Source organism: Nansenia antarctica (assembly GCF_963989245.1).
Source record: "Nansenia antarctica genome assembly, chromosome: 1".
Lineage (NCBI taxonomy): Eukaryota > Metazoa > Chordata > Actinopteri > Argentiniformes > Microstomatidae > Nansenia > Nansenia antarctica.
The window spans coordinates 71,214,496-71,239,846 of NC_137674.1; the positions used below are offsets into that span (position 1 = coordinate 71,214,496).

A 25,351-nucleotide genomic window follows, 5' to 3' on the forward strand; every position below is an offset into this window, starting at 1 on the left:
AATGAGCGGGCCGGCACCTTGCATGGTAGCTTTGGAATAAGGTGCTATAATATAAGTAAGTCCATTTACCATTTACAAACCAAAATACATGAAAGACTCCTTTACAATAGACTTCTGATTGTATGAATAAAAGATGCGTGATATATAAAGATACATCCACCGCTTCAAGAGGTCACAGACATATTAGTAAATATTCCTGTAGTTTATCTTTAATGAATGAATACAAGAACGTACACTTAGTGAACACTTTATTAGGAACACTATACTAATACTCGGTAGGGGTTCTCCCTTTGCTCTCAAAACAGCCTAAATTCTTCGTGGCATTGATTCCACAAGCTGTGAATCTCCCGTTCTACCACATCCGAAAGTGTTCTATTGGATTCAGATCTTGTGATTCAGACTGGGAGGCCACTGAGGAACACTGAACTCATTGTCATGTTCATGAAACCAGTTTGAGACGACTTTTGCTTTGTGACACGGTGCGTTATCATGCTGGAAGTAGCCATTAGAAGATGGACACATTGTGGCCATGAAGGGATGCACGAGGGATTCAAGCGATGATTGATTGGTAGTAACGGGCCCAAAGTGTACCAAGAAAAAAATTATTCCCCCCACCATTACATCACCTGAATGAATGAGAAGCTGTATCTATGTGTGTATGCAGTGTTCTCATGTGTATGCATGGTTCTCACTTGTATGCAGTGTTCTCACCTGTATGCAGTGTTCTCACGTGTATGCAGTGTTCTCACGTGTATGCAGTGTTCTCACCTGTATGCAGTGTTCTCACCTGTATGCAGTGTGTCCTCACCTGTATGCAGTGTCGGTGCAGGTCCTGTAGTGGGCGCTCTGGGCCTGCAGTCTGCTGATCTCTCCGTCTCCCGGCCGGAGCCGTCTCTCCGGGTCGGAGCGGGCGATGATGCGGGTCTCGGAGCGCTGCCGGTTCTCCAGGGCCCGCCGGAGAGCCCGGATCTGCTGCTCCAGCCCCTCCACGCGGTCCGGCTCGCCCCTGCAGTTCACCGTGGCCCGGTTCTGGATGTTGCGGGCCCGCTTGGCGTAATTTAGCGTGTTCAGGCTCTCGTCGAAGTCCGAGGTGGACGGGCTGATGCACGCGATCATCAGCGTCTTGGCGTTTCCTCCGAGAGAGTCTTTCAAGATCCTACACGCGAAAAAATATTTGAAAAAACGTTGGCCTTTCCCCCCCGCTGTGTTGTAAAGCTGCTTCCTTCACTTCACATCTAACAGAATTAGATATGCCCACACATTACATAACTGACCCACGTTTAGCCTCCCTGTTGTTAAGGTGGAAGGCAGCCGACACTGTCTTTGCCTCGCTAAGCTTCAATCTCCATTTCCGGAAGTATGCCACTAGTGTCTGCATGTCCTGGCTCAGAATCCCCTCCACAGACTGCCAATTTCCAGCAGAGTACACCACTGCGAGGTCGTCTGCGTAGGCGTACTTCCGCGAGAGTGTGTTGGGCAGGTCATAGGTGTATATATTATAGAGGAGGGGGGCCAGGACCGATCCCTGAGGGACGCCGTTCTTAAGGCGTCGAAGCCTGCTTAGCTGTCCGCAACCGGTGGTGAGGGTAAAGCTGCGGTTACGGATGAGCTCCATGATCATTCTGACCATGTGCCTGTCCGGCAGCAGGCGGAGCAGCTTGCAGGTGAGGCCGCGATGCCATACGGTATCGTAGGCAGCCGCCAGGTCTATAAAGACGGCCCCGGCCTTCTTTTTTGCCGAAAAGCAATCCTCGATGTCTTGAGTCATAAGGGTGACTTGATCTACGGTCGACCTCCCATGTCGGAACCCGGCCTGCTCACGTGGGAGCAGCGGGTCGACAATTGGTTCGATGCGGGCGTAGATGAGACGCTCGAGGATCTTGAAGGGGATGCATAGCAGAGAGATGGGACGGTAACTCTTAGGGTCCCCTTCAGGCTTATTCGGTTTAGGGATCGCAACAACTAGGGCTCTTCGCCAGATTTTGGGGATCTTGAGTTGGCGCAAACAGGAAGTGAGGAACGCTCTCAGCCAGGACTTCAAGGCGGGTGCGGCCTTGCACATTACATAACTGACCATCTCGGCGTGACATTGGACAGGACTCTCACGTTTCGCCGGCACCTCGAGTCACTGCGCAAGAAGTTAACAGCTCGTGTGGCGTTGATGAGGCGACTGGTTGGCTCGGGCTGGGGCGCCGGCGCAAGGACCTTGCGCATGGCAGCCCTAGCCCTTGTTTATTCAACTAGTGAATACTGCGCCCCAGTATGGTGTCGCAGTGCCCACACCCGCCTCATCGACTCGCCTATAAACGAAGCCTTGCGCATTGTGACAGGATGCCTGCGTCCTACCCCCGTGGACAACCTTCTCATCCTAGCAGGCATCCAGCCCGCAGGCCTCCGCCGCATGGGAGCCACAGCACGTCTCGCCTGCCGGGCCGTGGAGCTTAATAACCATCTGCTCCATGATAGGCTCACTATAACAACGGAGCCCTCCCGGCGTCTCAAGTCGAGACACCCATTTGTGCCTGCCGCACAGGATCTCAGGCAGCAATGCAGAGATCTTAACATCAGTGCGGCAGGATGGGCGGATTATATGTGGCGCGCGGAGTGGGAGGCAAACACCTCCAAACTCCGCGACCACATCCCAGTCGCCGGCCCTGAGCCCCTCGGGATGGACTTGCCAAGGCTATCCTGGGTGAGGCTCAATCGTCTCCGGACCGGCGTCGGGCGTTTCCGCTCATCAATGCACAGATGGGGCTTGGCCCCAAATGCGTCGTGCGAGTGTGGCGCAGAGGACCAAACCGCAGACCATGTTATCCTGGATTGCCCGGTGTACCACCCACCCAACGGGATGCATGGTCTGTCGGTATTAGATGACGAGACGATGACGTGGCTTCTGGAGGGGTGTCCAGAAATATAGCCCGGGTGAGCCCCTCAACCAGGTCTCGGGGTGGTAAAAGGGTAGCACCTCGGCCCCGAGCCTGGTGGAGTGGAGAGGAAAACAACTACCCATACGCCGAAGAAGAAGAACATAACTGACCGTAAAATATTAAATATAAACTTTCAAATATTGTCTGAAGGGGATTATATCCTTTTTTTCTGTGGTATGGGGCAGTTAGTGTTGGACCACCAGATCCTTCTCTCCATCCTCTCAGACCTGGGCATCTCTGGCACCGCACACTCCTGGTTTTCTTCCTACCTGGCGGACCGCTCCTACCAGGTGACCTGGAGAGAATCGCTATCTTCACGAACCCTCTCCACTGGAGTACCCCAGGGTTCTGTCCTAGGGCCCCTACTTTTCTCCCTCTACACCAAGTCTCTTGGCTCGGTAATCTCTTCACATGGGCTCTCCTACCACAGCTACGCAGACGACACTCAACTCTTCCTGTCCTTCCCCCTGTCTGATGTACACGTGGCAACCCGTATCTCAGCATGTCTCGCTGACATTTCAACTTGGATGGCTGACCACCATCTCAAGCTCAATCTTAACAAGACCGAGCTCCTCTTCATCCCCGGGAAAGCCTGCCCTCTCCAAGACTTCTCCATCACAGTGGAGAACTCTACTGTAACCCCCTCCCTGACAGCCAAGAACCTTGGAGTGATCCTGGATAACCGATTATCCTGTGCGGAGAACATTGCAGCAACGGCTCGCTCCTGCAGATTCTTCCTCTACAACATCAGAAGGATACGACCATTCCTTACCAGAGAGACAGCACAACTCTTGACCCAGGCACTGGTCATCTCCCGCCTGGATTACTGCAATGTACTCCTGGCTGGGCTCCCCGCTTCAGCCATTAGACCTCTGCAGCTCATCCAGAATGCTGCTGCCCGGCTGGTATTCAACCTCCCCAAATACTCGCATGTCACCCCTCTCCTTCGCACCCTGCACTGGCTCCCGATAGCAGCTCGCATCAGATTCAAGACCCTGGTGCTTGCATACCAGGCAGCTAAAGGGACAGCCCCTGCCTACCTGAAGGAAATGGTAACCCCCCAAACCCCTGCCCGCTCACTCCGCTCCTCCACCTCGGCGGGCCGACTGGCCCCACCTCCTCTACACAGCAGTCGGGCTGCCCGATCACGTCTCTTCACAACACTGGCTCCCCGCTGGTGGAATGAGCTCCCCACGGCCGTCAGAACGGCTGAGTCACTACCCATCTTCCGTCGTAGACTGAAGACCCATCTCTTCAGGTTACATCTTAACTGCTCCTCCTGAGACATCTTCTGACCCTCACCACTACGTCTCCTAAAGACACCCGCTTTCCCCTCTACTGTGACCCTAAGAACTTCTATTGCCCCCCTTGTACTGTTTCTCAGTTTCTCCAGAAAAAAAAAAAATGTGTAGTAGAAGGTGATAGGGAGAAGGTTTTTCCTTCTATCAGTGGCCCCGGGCCGAGCTAGATTACTCTTCCTGCAACGAATGGTGGATTGCTGATTCACATGCTTAGTATTCAAATGTATTGATTGTAAGTCGCTTTGGAATAAGGCGTCTGCTAAATGCCAAAAATGTAAATGTAAATGTAAAAATGACCACTAGTGTGTCCTTGAGTAAGACCTGGGAACACCACCACTAGTGTGTCCTTGAGTAAGACCTGGGAACACCACCACTAGTGTGTCCTTGAGTAAGACCTGGGAACACCACCACTAGTGTGTCCTTGAGTAAGACCTGGGAACACCACCACTAGTGTGCCCTTGAGTAAGACCCGGGAACACCACCACTAGTGTGCCCTTGAGTAAGACCTGGGAACACCACCACTAGTGTGCCCTTGAGTAAGACCTGGGAACACCACCACTAGTGTGTCCTTGAATAACACACTTAGCCCTAAATGAGTCCAGAGTAGAACGTCCCCTGTAATCTGTAATCTAACAGCGTCTGCTACATGTTAGGGTCACGTCTGTGCCCATGCACCTAGTCATAGTCAATTTATTGAAACACGCACCAAACTACACCGGTTTAGGGCGCGGACTACTTAGTTAGTATTACTTATGTTAATTACTTAGTTAAGTATTAAGTACTAAGTATGATACATATGATACAACTATGATACAACTATGATACAGCTATGATACAACTATGATACAACTATGATACAACTATGATACAACTATGATACAACTATGATACAACTATGATACAACTATGATACAGCTATGATACAACTATGATACAACTATGATACATAGTTATATATATATGATTCTAAGAACAGAGAGAAAACATGATGGAATATGGAAACACAAACAATAAACAAACAAAATAAACACGGAGGATGTCTAACATTCATAACCGCACACATTTTAAAGACAGACATTCATACGATATAACACATCAGGAACATCTCAGTAGCCTAGTTCACGGCAGTAGTCCATTTTTAAGCTACAGTCTTGAAAGTCTCTAGATCGAGGGCGGTCTTGATGTTCAGTGGGAGGTCGTTCCACAGCCAGTGGAGCTGCCACTGCAAAGGCCTGATCTCCCCTTGTTACCAGCTTTGATTTGACCTAATATTATATGTCATAATATCGTATGTAAAACATTGTGTACTCTATAGATGGGGATCGATCAACTTCACGAAAAATGCATTCGGCCCTCCACCTACCAGAATACCTGAAAGACCTTTTGCAGCCCAATCAGCCCAATAGAGCTCTCAGGTCTTCTGACGCTGCCTTTCTCCGTGTACCACATGTACAAAAGAAGAGATTTGGTGAGGCTGCATTCTCATTTTATGCACCCAAATTGTGGAATGCACTGCCAGACTAAAAACCCATCTTTTTAATATATTGCCTTTAAATTACTAAATAATTATGAATGAATGAATGAATGAATGAATTAAGTTATGATTATATAATGAAAGTTATTATTATTATTATTATTATTATTATTACCTGGTGATCTTGGAGTCTCTGTAGGGGATGTGGGTACCTCTCCTCTTGGGGTCCCCCAGCGCCCCTATGACGTTCCCCAGCGCCAGCAGGCCGCTGTTGATCTGGATGCTCTCCTTCAGACGCTCCCCGGTGTTCCCCGTCCGCAGGACGCGCTCCGACCCCGCCAGGTCCACGAAGTGGAACTTGGAGGAGAGGACGTGCGGCGGCTCTGAGCCCGCGGAGGACCCCCCCTGGGCCCGCTGGCCTCCCCCCCGGCGCTGGTCCATGTGGACGGTGAAGATGGCGTGTGAGCGGCTGGAGTGGGGGTTCATCTGCGTGGCGCCTGTGTGTCTCGCCGTGTTGCCGGACTCCAGGAGGCTCAGCACTTCGTCCAGACCCTCCACCTCGCACTCCTTCACCCCGCACAGCACTGGAGGGTGGGACACGCACACACACACACACACGCACGCACACACACACACACACACACACACGCACACACACACACACACACACACGCACGCGCACACACACACACACACACACACACACACACACACACACACACATCACAATACATTCATAAAAGATATTGTACGCCAAAAGCAGAAAACAACCAGTCGTTTAAGAGAGTTAACAAGGTTAACACTAGAACAGCCGTGGGTGGGGTCATTTGTGACTCACACCCTGTGAGTAAAGAAAAGTGTTATATATTTGCACTCGATCAAGTTTCAGGACCCTCCTATGACTTTTCCTAGATATGTGCGTTCTACCACTCAGTATCCTTACATTTTCTAAATCACATCAGGGTAAGCTAATATAAAGCTATTTTGCTGTTTTTTTGTGTAGGAAGCAGGCTAATTTACAAGCGGCCAACTAGTGGTCGTTGTGTGTAAATAGCAGCTTGAGCATCGTAAAGAGGCTCTTTTAGTAGGTAAAAAAGGCACGGCTGTTCTAGTGTTAACAGGGTTAGGGTTTAACAGAGTTTAACAGGGTTTAACAGAGTTAACAGAGTTAACAGGGTTTAACAGGGTTAACAGGGTTAACAGGGTTAACAGGGTTAGGGTCCAGACCGATGTTGCCTTTGTCGTCCTCTCTGATGTGGATGTCCTTGCTGGCGGTCTCCACCTCCAGCAGGTCTCTGAAGTCCTCCTTGTACACCTCCAGGTAGGACACCTTGACAGAGAAGTCGGCGAGGTCGTTCTCATCCAGCAGCTTGAAGACATCAGCCACGGCCCTGAGGATGACGCCCTGCTCCTCATCCTTGAAGGAAGCTACACACACACACACAGGGTTTATGACATCATCACATACAGGTACATCTAGCTTTGCGCTGTTTACATTGAAGGCACACACCTCTAATGCGCACGCACGCACGCACGCACGCACGCACGCACGCACGCACACACACACACACACACACACACACACACACACACACACACACACACACACACACACACACACACACACACACACACACACACACACACACACACACACACACACACACACACACACACACACACACACACACACACACACACACACACACACACACACACACACACACACACAGCAGTGTTTCCTCTATATGCATTTATTTTTTTTGCGGGCCGCCAAAAAATCTTGAAGCTAGATTTAGGCCGCTTCCAGACCTACATTTCGTTACGATTTAGGGGGTGTAGTAAGTTCCAAAATGTTACAATGTTGCAATTAACCTCGTCGTTTGTGTTCGCACTGCAATCGAGACTGAATCGCTCTCAACAGGCCCGCGGCGCAAGGCGACGCGCTTGCAAAACTGTTTTGTGATTGGTCCGAATTTCGCGGGACATTTGGATTTCAGGAAATCCCTCTCCTCTCTCTCTCTTAGCCCTTCGCTCGTCCCTTTAATCCCGTATCCTAATCGAAAATGCAACATCATCAGCGACGACTGTGGGTTATTGCATTTACTGCTGTTCTCTGGTTCATGTTCTCTGGTTCATGTTCTCTGGTTCATGTTCTTATATACTTATATACTCTCAGTATAGAGTATTTTAGATGAACATTCGTAATATAGTCTGATGTTCATGGTCAACTAAATCAGCCTATTTTGTGAAACAAATAATGTTCCCGCTAATGGGCTAACCGAGCAGCCTCGCACCTAACGCCAGCTTCGAACTATTCATAGCAATATGTGCGGGGCAAAAATAATCTATATTCATCACGAACAGAACGGCGGAGGTACGGGTAAACAGGGCTCATGTTCTGTCATCAAAGCTAAGAGTTGGTTTTCTTTAACTCAGCTGATGCATTACCTTGCTGTTGGTTGTTTACCGAATGCTCCATCTGACTGTCACACTGTGATTTTACTTGTGTAAACAGTAATGTTAGCGTGTACTCTCATGTAGGCCTACTTCGTATTGATGAGCTGATGATCTTTCATTGTGTGTGTGTGTGTGTGTGTGTGTGTGTGTGTATGTATGTGACTGTCAGTCACAAGTTTATATTCTACGGATGTTGTTCAGTGCTGTATGCGCGTTCCCGGTTCCATGTGTAGCCTACTCTACACTTGTATACTTCATATTCGATGAGCTGATGATCTTTCTGTGTGTGTGTGTCATGCGCATTCCGCATGTTCCTCTGCAGCTGTAGGATATCTTGGTATTTGATCACCTTCTATATAAAATCACCTGCTCGGCTTTAATGACTTAACTGCTATTTTAAAAATATATAATGTTGCCACCCTCTAGTTTTTGGTGAAATTATGTTTGTTTTGAGCGCCAGTGCGCGTTTTATGCGCGTGCACGCGGAAATAAATTCTGACCACCCCGCCACTAATGTGAAAAATCCTAGAGGAAACACTGCACAGGGCTCTGTGTTAATAACCATAACCCACGTAGCTCTGCCACCTCACACCATGAGCTCAGATGGCAGGCCTGTCTGGTATGGCCTGTTCCCTCAGGCTACGGCAGCTGCACCGTAGGAAGTGCAGTTGGCTCCGCTACAGGTGTGAAACTCTCTGCCTTTCCCCCAGCATAGAAACACTGATATGTGCAGACAGACGTGCTCGATACGGGAAGAAAAAAACTCACAAATGTTGGCCTCTCCGATAGTGTACGTCTTGCCAGAGCCCGTCTGTCCGTAGGCAAAGACTGTAGCGTTGAAGCCCTGGAAGAACGCCTCTATGAGCGGCTGGACACAGACCGTGTACACCTCCTCCTGACAGGTAGTCTCCTCCAACAGGAAGTCACAGAGGAAGTGTCGGTCGTGGCCCAGCGTGACCCTGCGCTGCTCCGGGTCGGCGGTGATGCAGCTCTCGTGGCTGTGCAAGAGCTCTTTGGGCAGCAGAGGGCGTACTCGAACAGCTACCTGCACCGCCACCGTGTCCTCCGCCCTGCCCTGACCGCCAGGCACTTTGGGAGACATGGCTGGTCTTTGTCGTTAGCAGTCCAGCGCTATCTTCTTGGTCAGAGGTGAACAGCCAGTCATTTTACAGCCACTAGGACAGGACAGACCAAATCTCCAACATTAGTATACAAAGACAAATTAGGGTGGAGGGTAAAATAAGTCAGAATGAATAACTGAGATTGCAGATCAAAGTTGAAAAGACTGATGTGCACAAACAGATCAATAGATGTGGCAATAATAGCAGCTTATTACCATGTTTAATTATTGTAAAATGCCAATACTATGATGACAATGACAATACTTTGAAGGCTGCTCATCCATGGTTAATGTGATCACTCTTTGAACTACTGTATATTGCACATACATAGACAAGAGATAGCTTCTTCTATAGTCTGCACATTAGATACTGTACATATACCTCACTGTACATAGCTCATAACTGTATATACATCTAACTGATGTTTACAACACTACCTCTGCACATACTGTATATTACATAGTTACCTATCCCTACCATTCTTGTTCTATTTATATCATGTTCTTATATCACTATTTGCACTTCTGGTTAGATGCTAAACTGCATTTCGGTGTACTTGTACTCTCCAATAACAATAAAGTAGAATAATCTAATCTAATTACAGTTAACATATTTCTGCTTTTGTTATTATTCTGGAGAAGTGTATAAATAAGAGTCAATAATGCATTAGCAACATTGTTATACACACATCCTTACATGTTGACTCTGTTTGAGCAGGGTCATAATGTTCATCAAATGTTAAGTAGCCAGCTGGCTGGAAAGTGAAGGAAGCTGCTAGATACAGAAAACATTGTCCAGCTAAACTAAAACTAAAACATTGTCTAACTAAACTAAAACTAAAACATTGTCTAGCTAGACTAACTGTGATGTGTAGCTAACCACCAATAGGCTAATAGACTAGATTACTAATCTATTACTAATCGGATTAGTTTGTTCGCCATCTCACTGTTTTATTAAACAACTAAGTAACGTCAGACACCTAACATCATGACTTCTAGAGCTAGCTAGCAAATGTAGTTTATGAGGAGAAAAATACAACTTTCGTTGAGTATATGTCAGATAGCTGATAGCACCTTGGTAGCAAACTAGACGCATCTTCAAACAACAAGACCAGTATGCTAGGCTAACTAGTGGGCCAGGAGGAGGCAGCAGTCATTTAGCTCAAAAAAATAAAGTTTTTAGCTAACTAGCTAAATGCTAACTCCCATTACCTGCTCTTCTAAAGTGTTGTCGGCAGAAGCTGCCCTCTTGGTTTTATAGATGCATAAAGCATGCACAACGTAAAATAAAATAAAAAGTAAACTTGCGATGCATGGCTAAGCAACATGTTTGTGTAATCTACTCACTTGCTAAAATTGCAAAAAATCCTCACCCAAGGCATCAAGACATCCACCACAGGAGGAGGGGCTCGGTGTGTCTGCTACAGTGACGTCATCAGACTTGGCCACGCCCCCTACATGATGGAGGATGATTCTGTCTGTGTGTCAAAACCTGTACAGACTCATCTGGATCAATCAGAAATGTCACTAGATCTAATTCTCTATCTATGATGATTTGGGGTCTTTTACATGAATGAGATGGAACGAAATAAACGATAGATCTAAGTGCATTTGTGATTATCAATTTGGTCAGATTTACTATATTTTGTCTATGTGTTTATTCCACATGTTCCAATGTATTCTGTAACCAGTGACTGCAGAAGTATACAACATAACTATAGCCTGTATATTAACGATTGCAGTTTGCAAAAAAGCAGGCACATGAACAATGTACAGTAGTTTAGAGGTATGTACAGTTACGAGCTATCTACAGTTAAGGTAGCTTATGTACAGTATGTAATGTACCGATGTATAAAAGAGGCTATATCAAAGAGATATATATACCTTAACTGTATATAGCTCATAACTGTATATACCTCTAAACTACCGTACATGCTATACTGTACCTATCACTATCATTGTCATGTTTTTATATAATGTATTTTTTATATCATGTTCCACTATTTGCACTTCTGGTTAGATGCTAAACTGCGTTTCTTTGTCTAGTACTTGTACTCTGCAATGACAATAAAGTTGAATCTAATCTAATCTATCCAGTATTGCTGAGCTTGACCTATAACCTGGCTATATCCTACCACCTCATATGGCAGGGGAACAGCAAACTCATAGGTTTATCATCATGGAACACAGTAGATAAGCTACATTCCTCTCTACTTCATTGAAACAAATGCTCAATGTTTGGAAAATACCTATTGTAACAAGATCTTTATTGATCTGCTGTATAGTACGTCTATTCATGTGCAGGGGACCTTTAAGCATCCATATATCCTTCTTCCATACATGCAGCTCTACAGCACAGTGAAAGGGATGTTGAGTTGAGCCAACAATGACCCCCAAGGCCATGAACACCATAGACTATTCCATGCTGACTTGTTCTAGGCCGATGTCGGTATTTTAAAGGTTGCCATGGTGGTAACCATGGCAACATCCTATACCAATCCTGGAGAGTTGAAAGTAACACCCACTCTCATTGTTCCCTCTCTGAGATGCATATTCATAACCACGGAAAAGCTATTACAAATTGCTTTCATTAAACCTCTATTTCTGTCCATCTCTCTATCTTGTTGGTTAATGCTATAGCCCATGTACACATCTCAATTTCACCAATCAATTCTCAATTCCTAGTTTGCAGACGATAACGGTGGGCCTACAATTCTACCTAGGTGTAGATGTTCACAAGGCTGTGATACCCAAGGCAAATTAAAAAAGGAAAGCGGCTTTTTGCCGATTCGATTTTTTTAACACTCTATATATTTTCTTTTATTTATGTTTTATTTTACCTTTATTTTACCAGGTTAGTGCCATCGAGATTGCAATCTCTTTTACAAGAGAGACCTGGCCAAAATAGCAGCACACAAAATATATGGCTGTCGTAACTAAATGTGGTATTATACAGTACAGTGCTCATAATCAACTAATTGCTAACACTCAAATAAAACTGTTTTCTAGTATTTCATTTTGACATAATAATGTAATGTAACGTAATAGCATTATCTTGAGCATTTCCTGTTGAAATGTAATGTCAATCCTATTAGGCGTACAGATTACAGTGGTGACATTTGAGAAAGGCAAGACACACTATTAGGCCTACAATAGAGGAATGAAATAGACAACATCTTTAGAAACAGGACTATCTTTAATGGTAATCAACATCAGGTATCAAGCAGATTTGTGGAGAAAAAAAAACAGCCACCCAATAAATGATTAACACATTCATATCAATGTCAATACCAGTGCATTTCAAATTAAGAGTCTCCTCTTCCAAAACTCTCCACTGAGAGAGCTAGAGTAGGCTTTGGTGAGTGTGGTCTGGTCACTGAGGTAGACTATGACTTGTTGTCTGGATACAACAACAAAATCACTAGTCTTCCACAGTGCCCAAAACCAAAGAGCCAGTACGCCTCCCCTGTTCTGCTGTGACTCCGTTTCTGTAGTAACGTCTGTAGTAAAGTCAGCTTGAATGTCATCTCTCTGAAGGGAGGTGTTAGGTCCTGTCTTCCTATATAAAAAAGAGAAAGACAGGAACGTAAGGGCCATGATAATATAGTGCATAATTAGTATAGTATAAAAGGTATAAGGACATTAACAGAAAATAATGTAATGGTGGCCGTTACTACTCCTGCATGGCTGCTTGGCAATGTAAGTCTCCATCTGCCCTTACAAACCCTGTGTTGGGGGAGTTAATAATGTCATGGCACTAAATCCCAGTGCCCTTTCCACTGAGTAGGCAGAGAGCCGCCCCAAATCCATAATATTCTCTTTCATTTCCAGAGACTGTCACCTGTGTCCCCGTCCACATCTCCCAGTGCTTTGGAAAGACACAGTCGATAGAAGCACAGCACTCTAGGTCCAATAAAAACACATCAATGGAGAACGGATGTCCTTGTCAATGCTTCGACTGTATCCAGTGAACAGACTGTATTCATGTTGAGTATTCTGCTGAGCGGTCATTATCACAAATATCTTGCATTGGATGCATTCAAGTACAAAATAAATAGTTAAAATATCCTGTGACACTTCACCCACCACACTACCTTGTCTGGAGAACATTGCGGGTTTGGGTTTCCTAATCATTGTCTTATGAACATGAATAGCTCTGGTACGTTTTTGTCCATCAGCGCTACTAATGCTTTATTTACAGAGGTGCCCATCAAAGGCAGTTCCACCTGTCTCGTGACAAAAGGTGCTGAAAAGGAGTTGGGTCCTTGAATTGTAAGCGAGTCGATCTAGGACATGGCGTCGATCACGAGTGGATCTTGGACATGGCGTATGGGTGAATTAATAATCATCCATCGATCAGGTGGGAAGAGGCTCTGCCTCCCTCCTCTGAGACAGGCAGTCTGGTCTGGGGACTGTGGCTAATCTATCTCATTGGCCCCGAAATGGTGACATTGTTAATGCTACGCTTTAGATCAGGAAATTGTCTCTCCCTTCCTCTCTACCCTGCATCTCCATCTCCATCTCTGTCCTCCCCCCCCCCCCCCCCCTCTCTCTCTCTCTCTCAATTACACACAGACACGTTATTCGAGCTATATCTTTGAATACAACAATATGCCCATACATTTTTTTTCTATCACCTCTCTTACTGATTGTGTTACACTGGCTGGCTTGGCAGTTGGCAGTGTGTTCTTCTGGCATGATGAGCCTATATGTTCAAGTTACCGTGCCCCATTTATTTTGTATAAGGAACTGCTTGGCTTATCACAAACAAAAGTGCAGGTCATAATTGGATGGTATTGTGAGGGGGGCTAGAGGAGCATAGGGGAGGTTGGCTGGGGAGGAAAGGGTGACTTGTCTCCCTCTGCCACCGCCTGGGTAATGTATTACATTAGGAGTCAAACTGTGAGGGGGAAATTGACTTGGATCAAATACGTTTTCCCAATTAAATATATATTAACTATAATAGGGCTATCCGCTGGGGTGAATATATTTGAGAGAAATAGACTCTTTCAAAATAGCCGAGCCTGCCTCTGCATCCATTTATATATTTACTTAGGACTTCATGAGAAAAAGGTTGGAATATGTTCCTCTTACTTTTGGCTGAAGTCCTGGTAGAAATAATAGGTACAGCATGGAATGGTAATGCATTATTAAAGCTGGTTGAATTATGCTCTCCAGTTCAAATGAAGGCCTGTTCTCTATGCAATTACCGGGCTGAGACACAGCAGGCAGAAAAGAGCCGGGGCCAATTCTGTCCTTGTGCGCTCTGAATGGAAGCTGATGTTCTACTAGAGCCCCTGTGATTACGGCTGACTAGAATTCATAAAGCGCTGGCGATTTTCCATTTTTTGGATTAACACACACACAAAAAAAACAAAGACAAAAACATGTTTTTTCACCAATGACAGAAAATAAAGTATTTCAGATTCCCTGTTCACCCTCGATGCACATGTTGCACACAAAGGCTCATTCTGATGTGTAGATATAATGACATTTATTTTAGAAATATTTGTAAAAATAATAAGAAGAATAATTGACAGTGCGTTTCGAAAAACATTTGGGTTCTAAATAACACCGGCAAATCACACCAGCATGTGCCTGGTGGAGAGAGATAAAAACGACTCCCCGAAGGCAAAACAATCAGGTGTAAGAAATCCCATTCCGGTTTTCCAGAATGGGAGTGAAATGAGGATGAGGGGGACTTTAATTCAATAACTCTAGGTAAGAATAATCACACCCTCAGGCAGCTCCCTGCCCTCGCCTTATAACTCTATTACTGTCTCATCACACAGCCCTGTCATCAGGGAACATGGCAGGAATTTCTTAAATGGCTTTTTATTCACCTCTTGTTTCATTAGGTTTGTTTCTCCGCGGGCGCTGAGCGGGCCTGATTAGTGGAGAGACTTATGGAGATACAGATGTGGCACGCCGTCCCCGAGCATCATCTCCCGTAACGTCACACACACATATTCAAACTCACAGGTATACACGTCGTGCTGCGCAAAGGCAAGCAAGCAAACACACACACACACACACACACACACACACAAAGCTATGTTCTCTCTGCTTCCAAAACCTGTTGCTCTGTCCGGCATCACATACCACCCACGATGACACAGACACACACATACACACACACACACACACACACACACTCACACTCACACTCACACACACACACGCTCACGCTCACTCACACTCACTCTCACACTCTGATTTCAGAGGCTGATGAGAGGGAATACCTGTCAGGTGTACTGGGAGTTTGTAGCTAAGACAACTCTTCCATCCACATCATCACTAAAGCATCCGTAATAGCCCTGGATGACTCGCTATCTGTGCCCAAAGGCCAGATATTTGCACGAGTTGACAGAAAATGGATCAGAAACATACACTCGTTCAATTTAATCTGACAAAATAACACTGCAGAAGCAGACGAACATTACATACAAGAAGTGTTCTGCTCCAGATTATTGGACATCATATGATTCAGAGTAGTGTCTGTTTTGACGGGTGCCTAGCTCTGCTTCTCTTTACTACCCAAGCTTGTGTCCCTGGGGGTCTCTCTCTCTCTCTCTCTCTCTCTCTCTCTCTCTCTCTCTCTCTCTCTCTCTCTCTCTCTGTTGAGAAAGGAGCACAACTTATTTTATTACAGAAAAGAGAGGGTTGTGGTTTGGAAATTGGTCCAAAGTCCCTGTGCTTGTCTTCTTCATGCCTGTCAAAGTGTCATAAATCCACTCAGACAGTCAGAATCAACACCAGACTGGGGATCAGACGCTACCACGGGGAGGCAGGGTAAGCCATGCAGTGATGCACCATTCTGCTATAATTGCAGCAGAATTATTTTCAACCTTTCTATATCGACATGAATTGCCTGTGAAGATTATTATTTAACATTTATGTTTTTGCCTTCAGTGCTTTTTTCTTGTATTAAAGGTCCAGTATGTAACACTCAAGCTTTCTAGAAGCTTCCTAACGGTATAATCACGGATCAGGGACTGAAATCCCTGAAAGAAATACTTCATTTACGAACGCTATATTGGTCTGGAATGTCCTACCCGACACTTTGGTTTGCATATAAAGATGTTGTTACTGCCAGCGGTGGTCTAGGGGAGGGGCCAGGGGTGGTCTAGGGGAGGGGCTAGTGGTGTTCTAGGGGAGGGGCCAGCGGTGATCTAGGGGAGGGGCCAGCGGTGATCTAGGGGAGGGGCCAGCGGTGGTCTAGGGGAGGGGCCAGCGGTGGTCTAGGGGAGGGGCCAGTGGTGTTCTAGGGGAGGAGCCAGCGGTGGTCTAGGGGAGGGGCCAGCGGTGGTCTAGGGGAGGGACCAGCGGTCTTCACCCATTTTCTCCTTTCTGTCTGTGGTGGCTGCCTCTTCTAATCATGTGCACATGCAGAAACACAACAGCTAATGTCCGACACTGCACATCCATTTCTGAAGGGTTAAATCATTATTCTGGTGGATGTTTGTTTGTAAATGCAAACTGAATTTGGCTGTGGTGGCCAGAGGTGGCAGATTTCAAACAAACATCTGAATGAAGATCACCACAACTCAACAGCAAGTTATTAGTGAATAGCGTAAAAAAAAACTAAATAGGCAAGATTTTTGGGATTTTTTAAAAAAAAAGCGAGAAAAATTGCCTTTTATTGGACCAGGGAGTAATATGTCAGAATGATGAAATGATGAAGCCACAGAGCTAGCCATCTAAGCTAAGATGCATGTACACAAGTGCTAGATATATCCGCTAGCGTGGTGCTTATGGATGTAATCAAACCAGACAGTAGCTCCTTGTGGTTTCCAAAACCATGCCATCCCCCCAAATACGTCACTCAGGGTCAAATCCTCAAACGAGTGATACCTATATATCTTCTGACCTGCTGAACGCAGTTGGAAGCCGTCTTCACACGCTCACACATTTCTAAGGTCATCTGGGAAAAAACTGTGTCCCTTTAAGAATGATCCTGATCTGTATTTGTTTGGTGCCATTTACAGTAACGATCTTATTTTTTGTTACCATATAGTAATACATCTCTAGGGACACTTAGGTGGCGTAGCGGGTTAAGCGTCGACCATGCAACCGCAGGGTTCCCGGTTCGATTCCGACCGTAGACATATCCTGCATGTCATCCCTTCTCTTTCACCCATCCTTCCTGTCAAAATCTCTATTGTCTCTATCAATAAAAAGAAAAATATGTGGGACTGCAAATACAACTCTAAATGTAGCTGGATTATTGTCCGCAATGTTGTGTATGTACACATACAACTCATAATGTTAAATCTTGTCGAGCACCTGTTGATGTATGCGGCAGGAAATCAAATACTACACCACGTCCTCGGGTTATCCAGACTGTACTTTTCATTATCAATTACAGAGCAAACCTAATAAAACACCTCTGGGTCAATACCCATTAGATTACACTTCTCCTTCACCTCCTTGTATCTGCAATTTGATCACATTTTCCAAAAAGACTAACCAAAAGAACATTATTTTGCGGGCATTACAAGTGGTCTGGAGTGTGAAAGTCCATGTTTCATTACGTTCACAATGTGATTTCTTGTCGGGGGGGGCGGGGGGGGGGGGGGACTTTGGTACGCGTGGCCCTTGGTCATCTGCAGGGAAGTGATCTGTCTCCACTCCAGACCCCCCCCCCGGGAGGTGAAGCAGGAGGGCTCCCTGTACAGAATGAGGAAGGGTATCAGACACCTGCTGTGCTGTGAGGGGGGGGGGTGAGGCTCGGGGTGAGGCTGGGGTGGATGTGGATATGGATGTGGATGTGGATGTGGATGTGGATGAGGATGTGGATGTGGATGTGATAGTGTGGGTTTATGAAGGTAGGATGCATGGGGTGATACAGTACAATGGGAGACGTCGCGGTTCGATATTAGTGTCGGGTTTGCATTTTTTATGCTTTATTTCTTACATTTGAACCATTCTTTAACCAGTAAGTCTGTTGACAACCAGTTCTAATTGACAGATTAGGGTAGGTGTGTGCAGAGGGGGTAGTATGACGAGTGGGTGGACTGTGGGTGTCGTGGGAGTGTGAGGGGAGCTGGGTGTTAGCGTAGCGGCTGGGGGGGGGGGGGTCAGAGGTCGAGTGTCAGTGTCAATCTGTTGGTATCTGGCCCCCCGAGGCTCTCTGACTCAGGCCCCTCTCTGGACAGGGAGCCATGTTGACTCTCAACTCCTCCATCTGGGCTCAGATCTGCCATGTTTCCCTCTGCCTCCATCCTGGCTCTGCCTTGCCTACAGCTCAGGGCTGACTAGCCGAGAACCACGTACGTACCCCCACTGTCTGTATCACAACCCCCTCACCTCCTTCACTCAACCACAGCTACCAGTTAACACTTTTATATATATATTTATTTTTATTTATTTATTCCCCTTCTGCTTCAGCAGGATATTTTTTTAAATGGAAATGTTTTCCAGGACACCAAGAACACTTCTCACAATCTTATCCGAATGAACAGTCAGACAGTCATGTATTATTCTAATCTTATAGAGGAATGATGGATTTCGTACCTTGGAATTGGATCCATGACATTGTTATTTAGAGCTAGATCTAAAGCTTTCGATCAACAGGTTATTTTTCTTTTTTGGCGCCAGTGAACCGTAGAACAACATCAGCGAAGATTTACCGTTCTCCTCCAATATCCTCTCCACTCAGCTGTGTTCTATCTTCGTCTACCCCCCCCCCCCCCCCCCCCGCCCCTCTACCCCCCCCACCCCTCTACCCCCCCCCCCCCCCCCACCCCTCTCCCTAACATGACCTCTCCTATTCCCTTCTCCTCTCCTCTGGCAGTTCTGGGGGTTGAGGGCTGAGTGGTGTGTGTGTGTGTGTGTGTGTGGTGTGTTTGGTGGGGCTGATGAAAGGGACAGGCTCAGAAGCTGGGTCCATCCCCGGGGGACCAGCCTACACACTCAGGCTCTAACCACTGGAACTCTGCACTGTAAATGTCTCTCTTTAAATGGCCACTGCGCACACACACACACACACACACACACACACACACACACACATATACACACACACAGACAGTCAGATAGAGAGACAGACAGACAGACAGAGAGACACACACACACACACACAGGCACGCATACACACATACACAGACAGACAGACAGATAGAGAGACAGACACACACACACACACACACACACACACATACACAGGCACGCACGCATGCACAGACATATACAGACACACACACACACACACACACAATTGGGCCTGTTTGATGTGTGTGTGTGCGTGTGTGTGTGTGTGTGTGTGTGTGTGTGTGTGTGTGCGTGCGTGCGTGTGTGCGTGTGTGTTCATGTGCGTGTCTCTCTATAGCCTGTGGCGCTTCAAAAGAGCTGCTCTTTCAGAAGCAGATTGCCCTCTTCAAGGTTAGAGCTGAGACTGAATTTCGCATCCCTGCACATATCTGTTTAGCTGTGACGCCAGAGGCATAACTCATTCCGCAATACATAATTCTAAAACATAAACATGGTTTACTACTGGTATACTTATGGGCACTAGTCAGTTCCACATTTCAAGCTAAATACACATTGATGCAATCAGTTTAATACTCTGTATTTTTCTCTTTTAACTAGCCAAACTAAATAGGATAGGATTATCTTTTCTGTTTATGGGATCTTTCAATACAGTAACAAGAGCTGCCAAGAGCAGTATCTTAAATATCTACCGTTACTAATTAATCGCTTGACTTTTGTTTGCAGTGATTGGACTAGCAACGAGACTATCAAAGGAGCTGTCCACAACCTCGGTGCTGAAACGGAGTCCGCAGATCTCTGCGCGGATAAAGTGGTTTCATCTTTCAAAAGTAGAATAACTGCTATTTAACGGGAAGTAAGCAATAGACATCCTGTCGGAATATAAACGTAGGCTATTAAAATGTACTCGTTTTCCTTGGTGTATGCAACATGCGATTTCTGCCGTAAATTATGCCATATCATACTTGATAGCCTGAACTCTATTTTACATTATATTCTTTTAATCTGTTCAGATGTATAGGCTACATATATACATATACTTATACTTGTGTGTGCATGTGTGTGTGTGTGTGTGTGTGTGTGTGTGTGTGTGTGTGTGTGTGTGTGTGTGTGTGTGTGTGTGTGTGTGTGTGTGTGTGTGTGTGTGTGTGTGTGTGTGTGTGTGTGTGTGTGTGTGTGTGTGTGTGTGTGTGTGTGTGCGCGCGTTCTGTCGACGCAAATGATATGGGTGGGGAAAAAGCAAAGCTATGTTCTCTCTGCTTCCAAAACCTGTTGCTCTGTCCGGCATCCCATACCACCCACGATGACACACACACACACACACACACACACACACACACACACACACACACAGAGAGAGAGAGAGAGAGAGAGAGAGAGAGAGAGAGAGAGAGAGAGAGAGAGAGAGAGAGAGAGAGAGAGAGAGAGAGAGAGAGAGAGAGAGGGAGGCTATAGTAAATAATATATCTTACCTTTGAACGTGAATGTTCAAACAGTACACGCACAGAGAGCGTTTTTCTTGCTTCAACCCTGGCCGCTGATCTCTCACGCATCTCTGGTTTCTCAATGGAACTGTGATGGTCGGATGGCACAAACTGGATTCTCTCTCGCTCGCTCTCTTTCTCTCTTTCTCTCTCTCTCTTTCTCTCTCTCTCTCGTTCTCTCTCTCTCTCTCTCTATTCGAATCGTATGTTTTAAAGGATCAGTCGCTGACTGTCTTGCTATTCTAGCTGAGAGGGAAGACGACAACCCCTCTCCATGTGTAGAGAGAAGTCTTGTGTTGTTTCGGTCCTGCCGCTTTAAAGAGGAGCTGCTCGACAGGTGGCCTGTCAATCTCATGAACACCCGTGACGTCACAGTCGAAGAAGAGACCTGACTTTCATAACAAAAGTCCCAGAAACGTTAGGCTACCAAAGACACATCCTTACAATTCTATTTTATTGTATGAACCTGTGTTAGACTTACACATTGATAGATACATGTTTTAACATAGCTATTTGGATTATATCTAGGCTAATATTAGGCCCGTTAGGGGAAAAAGTGCTATACAGTGCTATGCAGGAAAAGTGCTATACGAATAAAAGTTATTATTATTATTACATTAATCATAATTCCTTTTATGACCTCTCTCTCTCTCTCTCTCTCTCTCTCTCTCTCTCTCCTCTAGGTGTAATAAAGGTAAATACGTGCATTTTACTATATGACATTATGAAACATAAAACTACCAAAACTACCAAAAATTAAGAAGTGTCTTCCATACGATACTGACTATTGAAATCAAGCATTTTTGTGGCTGTGGACTGTAGCCTATTCCTGTTTTACCTGTACTGCTGTAAAAATAGCAGCTCAGAGTGCTTGCCAGTATATTATACCCTGCTGCTACTGAACTATACATCCCCTCCCCTGTTCTCAACTGGAGATCAGCAACTCAGCCTTTCACCAGTGTCTCCCTCGACAGGAAGATTGAATGGCATCAAATTGCTGTCTGTGTTCATCTAAAAGGTGTCTTTTTCTATGTTTGACAGCAGCAAAATAGCTCTAAATCTGTCATTTAACGGTTTCATCATTCTTTTCAAAGCAAATGTCTATGGTATCTTTTCAAACACCAAAGTGCTGCTTTTAACAGCATTGTCTGCTCAAATCCAATCTACCCACACCTTAGAGCCAGAGTTATTATGCTTTTTTAATTGTTTCAGTAAAGCATTAAAAAACGTAATCAAAAACGTCCCTTATTTCAATGACATAATCTGTACTTCCTGTATTTCCACAGGAACAGTCGATACAGTCATTTGCTGTGTAAGAGCGTGATGCTAATCTGACCCCTGTGTGTAAGGACTGCTTAATGATTCCATTTACCCATTTTTTTTGCTTTGAATAATAAGAGACTGGGACCGCGGGGAGCGGCTCACATTGTTTTTATCCCCAGCGCTCCTCTGCACTCCCTGACGCTTCCAATCAACCACACACGGCTCAGCGGAGGCAATAAGGCTTTTCGCTACCTGCCATGAAAACAGATCTGGAGTTCAAAGGTCAAAGGAACAGATGTCCGTATCAGTGCCCCACACACACCTGTCTGTGGCGAGACTGGGGTTTGCTTAGACAGGGGGGATGGGTAATTCACTGTGTGGAGTAGAGAGAGAGCTAGCATCTGCTCATGTATACAACAGCCAACAGGAAAACTCTGATCCCCTGGCAGGTGCCTCTCTTCCAGGTAGCTGCCCTCATCAGCTAATGACCTTTGGCTGCATGTAAAACCTTTAACACAAAGGTAATGTTCTCCAAGCGCTGACTGCCTAGCATGCTGGGGTACCATGACCTTCTTTTACTATCAGGATTGAGATTGATTAGAATCTTGGCTAGGTATCAATGTGAGGTTATAGCGGTATAGGGCTAAATGAAAAAGAAAAGAACTGATAATTCAATTGGGTTACGAGTGCTCCAGCTGGACAGTGTCAATCTGATCCTCCTTGTGTTTCCTCTCGACCGGGTCAGACGGGTGGCTTAGCCCCCTACGACCACACACGGCGCCCGTCACACAGCGCTTGCCGCTGTGAGCACTACCCTTCATTTAGAAAAACGGAGGGAATCATTTCTTTGGCAATCAGCTTTCAGTTTCTGTTCCTCATCTGGATGGAAGTCTCGTCTCATTAGCATGCTTTCCACCTGCTCCTGCCACACTCCAGCACAAGCCCTGGAAAAAAGCCAGGACATAAAAAAAAGAGTAATTCTACAATAACTGTAGTTAATTACATTTCATTATTAATGCATCTAGTGAAGTGCATTTGTAAAAATTCAGTTTTGCTTTCATCTGGTTAGCAGAACACATTCAGTTAACTTTCATCTAGTTAGAAGAACACATTCAGTTAGCTTTCATCTGGTTAGCAGAACACATTCAGTTAGCTTTCATCGAGTTAGCGGAACGCATTCAGTTAGGATTCAAGCTACAGCTGTAGGAAGGAATATTTACTGAGCATTCAGCTTCACTGTAGAGGGCCAGATGAACTGTGATATATACTCCTTAGATGTTTAAGACACAAACACTATTTTGCAGATGAACACGTTGAGCTGTTGAAGAGAAGACGTCTTAGAATGTCTCATGCGATCAACTCACCACATGAGACAGGACCAGTTTAATAGGAATGCACAACCAAAAGTATAGTCACCCAATCTGTCAGGACACCCACACAACACCAGCAAAAAAAATCTCTCTCTCTTCCTCACTCTCTCTCTCTCTTATTCCTTACATTACATACACAAAGCACAAATGTGAGCACTCAAAAACACACACATATGCAGGCACACTAGCAGGCACGCACACCACACACACACGCACACGCCCACATGCACACTCATGCACTAACACACACACACACACACACACACACACACAAACACACACACACACACACACACACACACACACACACACACACAAGCCAATTAAACTCAAATCCAGGTAATTTCACACATATTTACAGGTGTCTTGATGGCACTTGAACTTCCTTTGGTAAAAATAAACCCAATTATTTTTCCACCTATGAGTAAATCTGGCAACAAATGCTAAACAAACCAACACTCACACACATGAGCACACACGTACACACGCACGCATGCACGCACGCACGCGCACACACACACACACACACACACACACACACACACACACAAACACATACACAGATCAGATCAGATCAGATCAGTCTCCTCTTCCTGTTTCTCTCCCCTCTCTCCCTCTCCCTCTCCCCTTTGTTTGGCACAGAGTGGTTTCCATGGCAACCAGCATTAGAGTAAAAAGCAACCAATATTTTCCTGAGCTGTTTGTCCTCTTCTGGAAGCCTGGCCAGCAACAGAACCAAACCTTGGAGTAGGACTAGGACCCAGAATGGGTGGGCGAAAACAGAAACGGCATGGCTGCTTTTTACACATCACACATTACTCATGTGTTCCAGCAACAATAAAACAGGCGTTGTTTAAAAAAAAGACAACTCGAGAGGGTGCACAGGGCACTAATTGTGTGTAAACATTCATCATGAAAGAGAGAATTACAAAGGCAGAGTAAATTGAGGCAGCCGTGATGAGACCAACAGAAGCCGTGCTGACAGTAGAACGCTCTTCTGTTGCTTTCACTGCTGAACAACTATAATTAAATAGCTTAATTAAAGAAGAAATATCTGATACTATTTTACAAATAGATTCATCAATTATATTCAAAGATATCAAATTCATGTGACTTCAGATTTCCAAATCTCCATGATTTAATCATACTATTAGATATGTTTGTCATAGCCATTTTTACTTTGGACTGCTTTTGAGTTATATTTATATTTCATGATTAATGTTTATTTCATGCTTTTGGTTATTTATGTCATGATTCATGTTTTATTTTATGCTTCTGGTTATTTAATGATTCATGTTCAATGTTCATTATCCAAGTCATACTTTGACAATTTAGTCATCCAATCCTCCGACTCCCATTATCCAATTCATTATTTTGACAACTTGTCCAACGATAACAAAAATGGTTCAAGCTAAAGAATAAACCTTGAACAAAAAATCTCAAATAATCCCAAACACACCTCATCTTGGGTGGAAACACAAAGCTTCCCAAGCCAACCCAAAAAGCTCATTCAATGAAATGACACACCCAAGACTCAGAATTGCAACAGAAATAACAGAATTGCTGATAAAACAACATGCAATACCTCAGCTTCCACCAAGAGAAATCTCTGTTTTTCATGGGAATCCACTGCACTTTAGATCGTTTATTAAGCCTTTTGAGCTAACAATTGAAAGCAAGACTGAGGACATGCAAAAAAGATTGTACTACTTGGAACAATATACCTCTGGAGAGGAATCTTGTAAATGGACTGCACTTATATAGCGACTTTTTTGCTGCTCCAAAGTGCTTTACAACGGCCTCTCATTCACCCATTCACACACACATTCACACAGCAATGGCGGCAAGCTGCCATGCAAAGAGCTGGCCCGCTCACTGGGAGCAATTTTGGGGTTCAGTGTCTTGCCCAAGAGCCATCTGATAATCGGGCGTTTTCTGTCTTTGGTCGGAAGGGGGAAAATC

The 25,351-nt window shown here is 45.3% G+C and overlaps 1 protein-coding gene across 1 annotated transcript in view; it reads right to left on the reverse strand.

Annotated features, from left to right (window-relative positions):
- kif7 (kinesin family member 7) overlaps positions 1–10,670 on the reverse strand; it is a 39,271-nt gene extending 28,601 nt beyond the window's left edge. Inside the window, exons 1-5 of the mRNA XM_080550435.1 lie at positions 10,630–10,670; positions 8,931–9,337; positions 6,930–7,130; positions 5,878–6,286; positions 809–1,156 (exon numbers count right to left, since the gene is read on the reverse strand). Coding sequence (XP_080406561.1) covers positions 809–1,156; positions 5,878–6,286; positions 6,930–7,130; positions 8,931–9,264 — 1,292 coding nt within the window. The 5' untranslated portion in view covers positions 9,265–9,337; positions 10,630–10,670. The remainder of the gene's footprint in view (positions 1–808; positions 1,157–5,877; positions 6,287–6,929; positions 7,131–8,930; positions 9,338–10,629) is intronic.
- Positions 10,671–25,351: the final 14,681 nt, after the last annotated feature.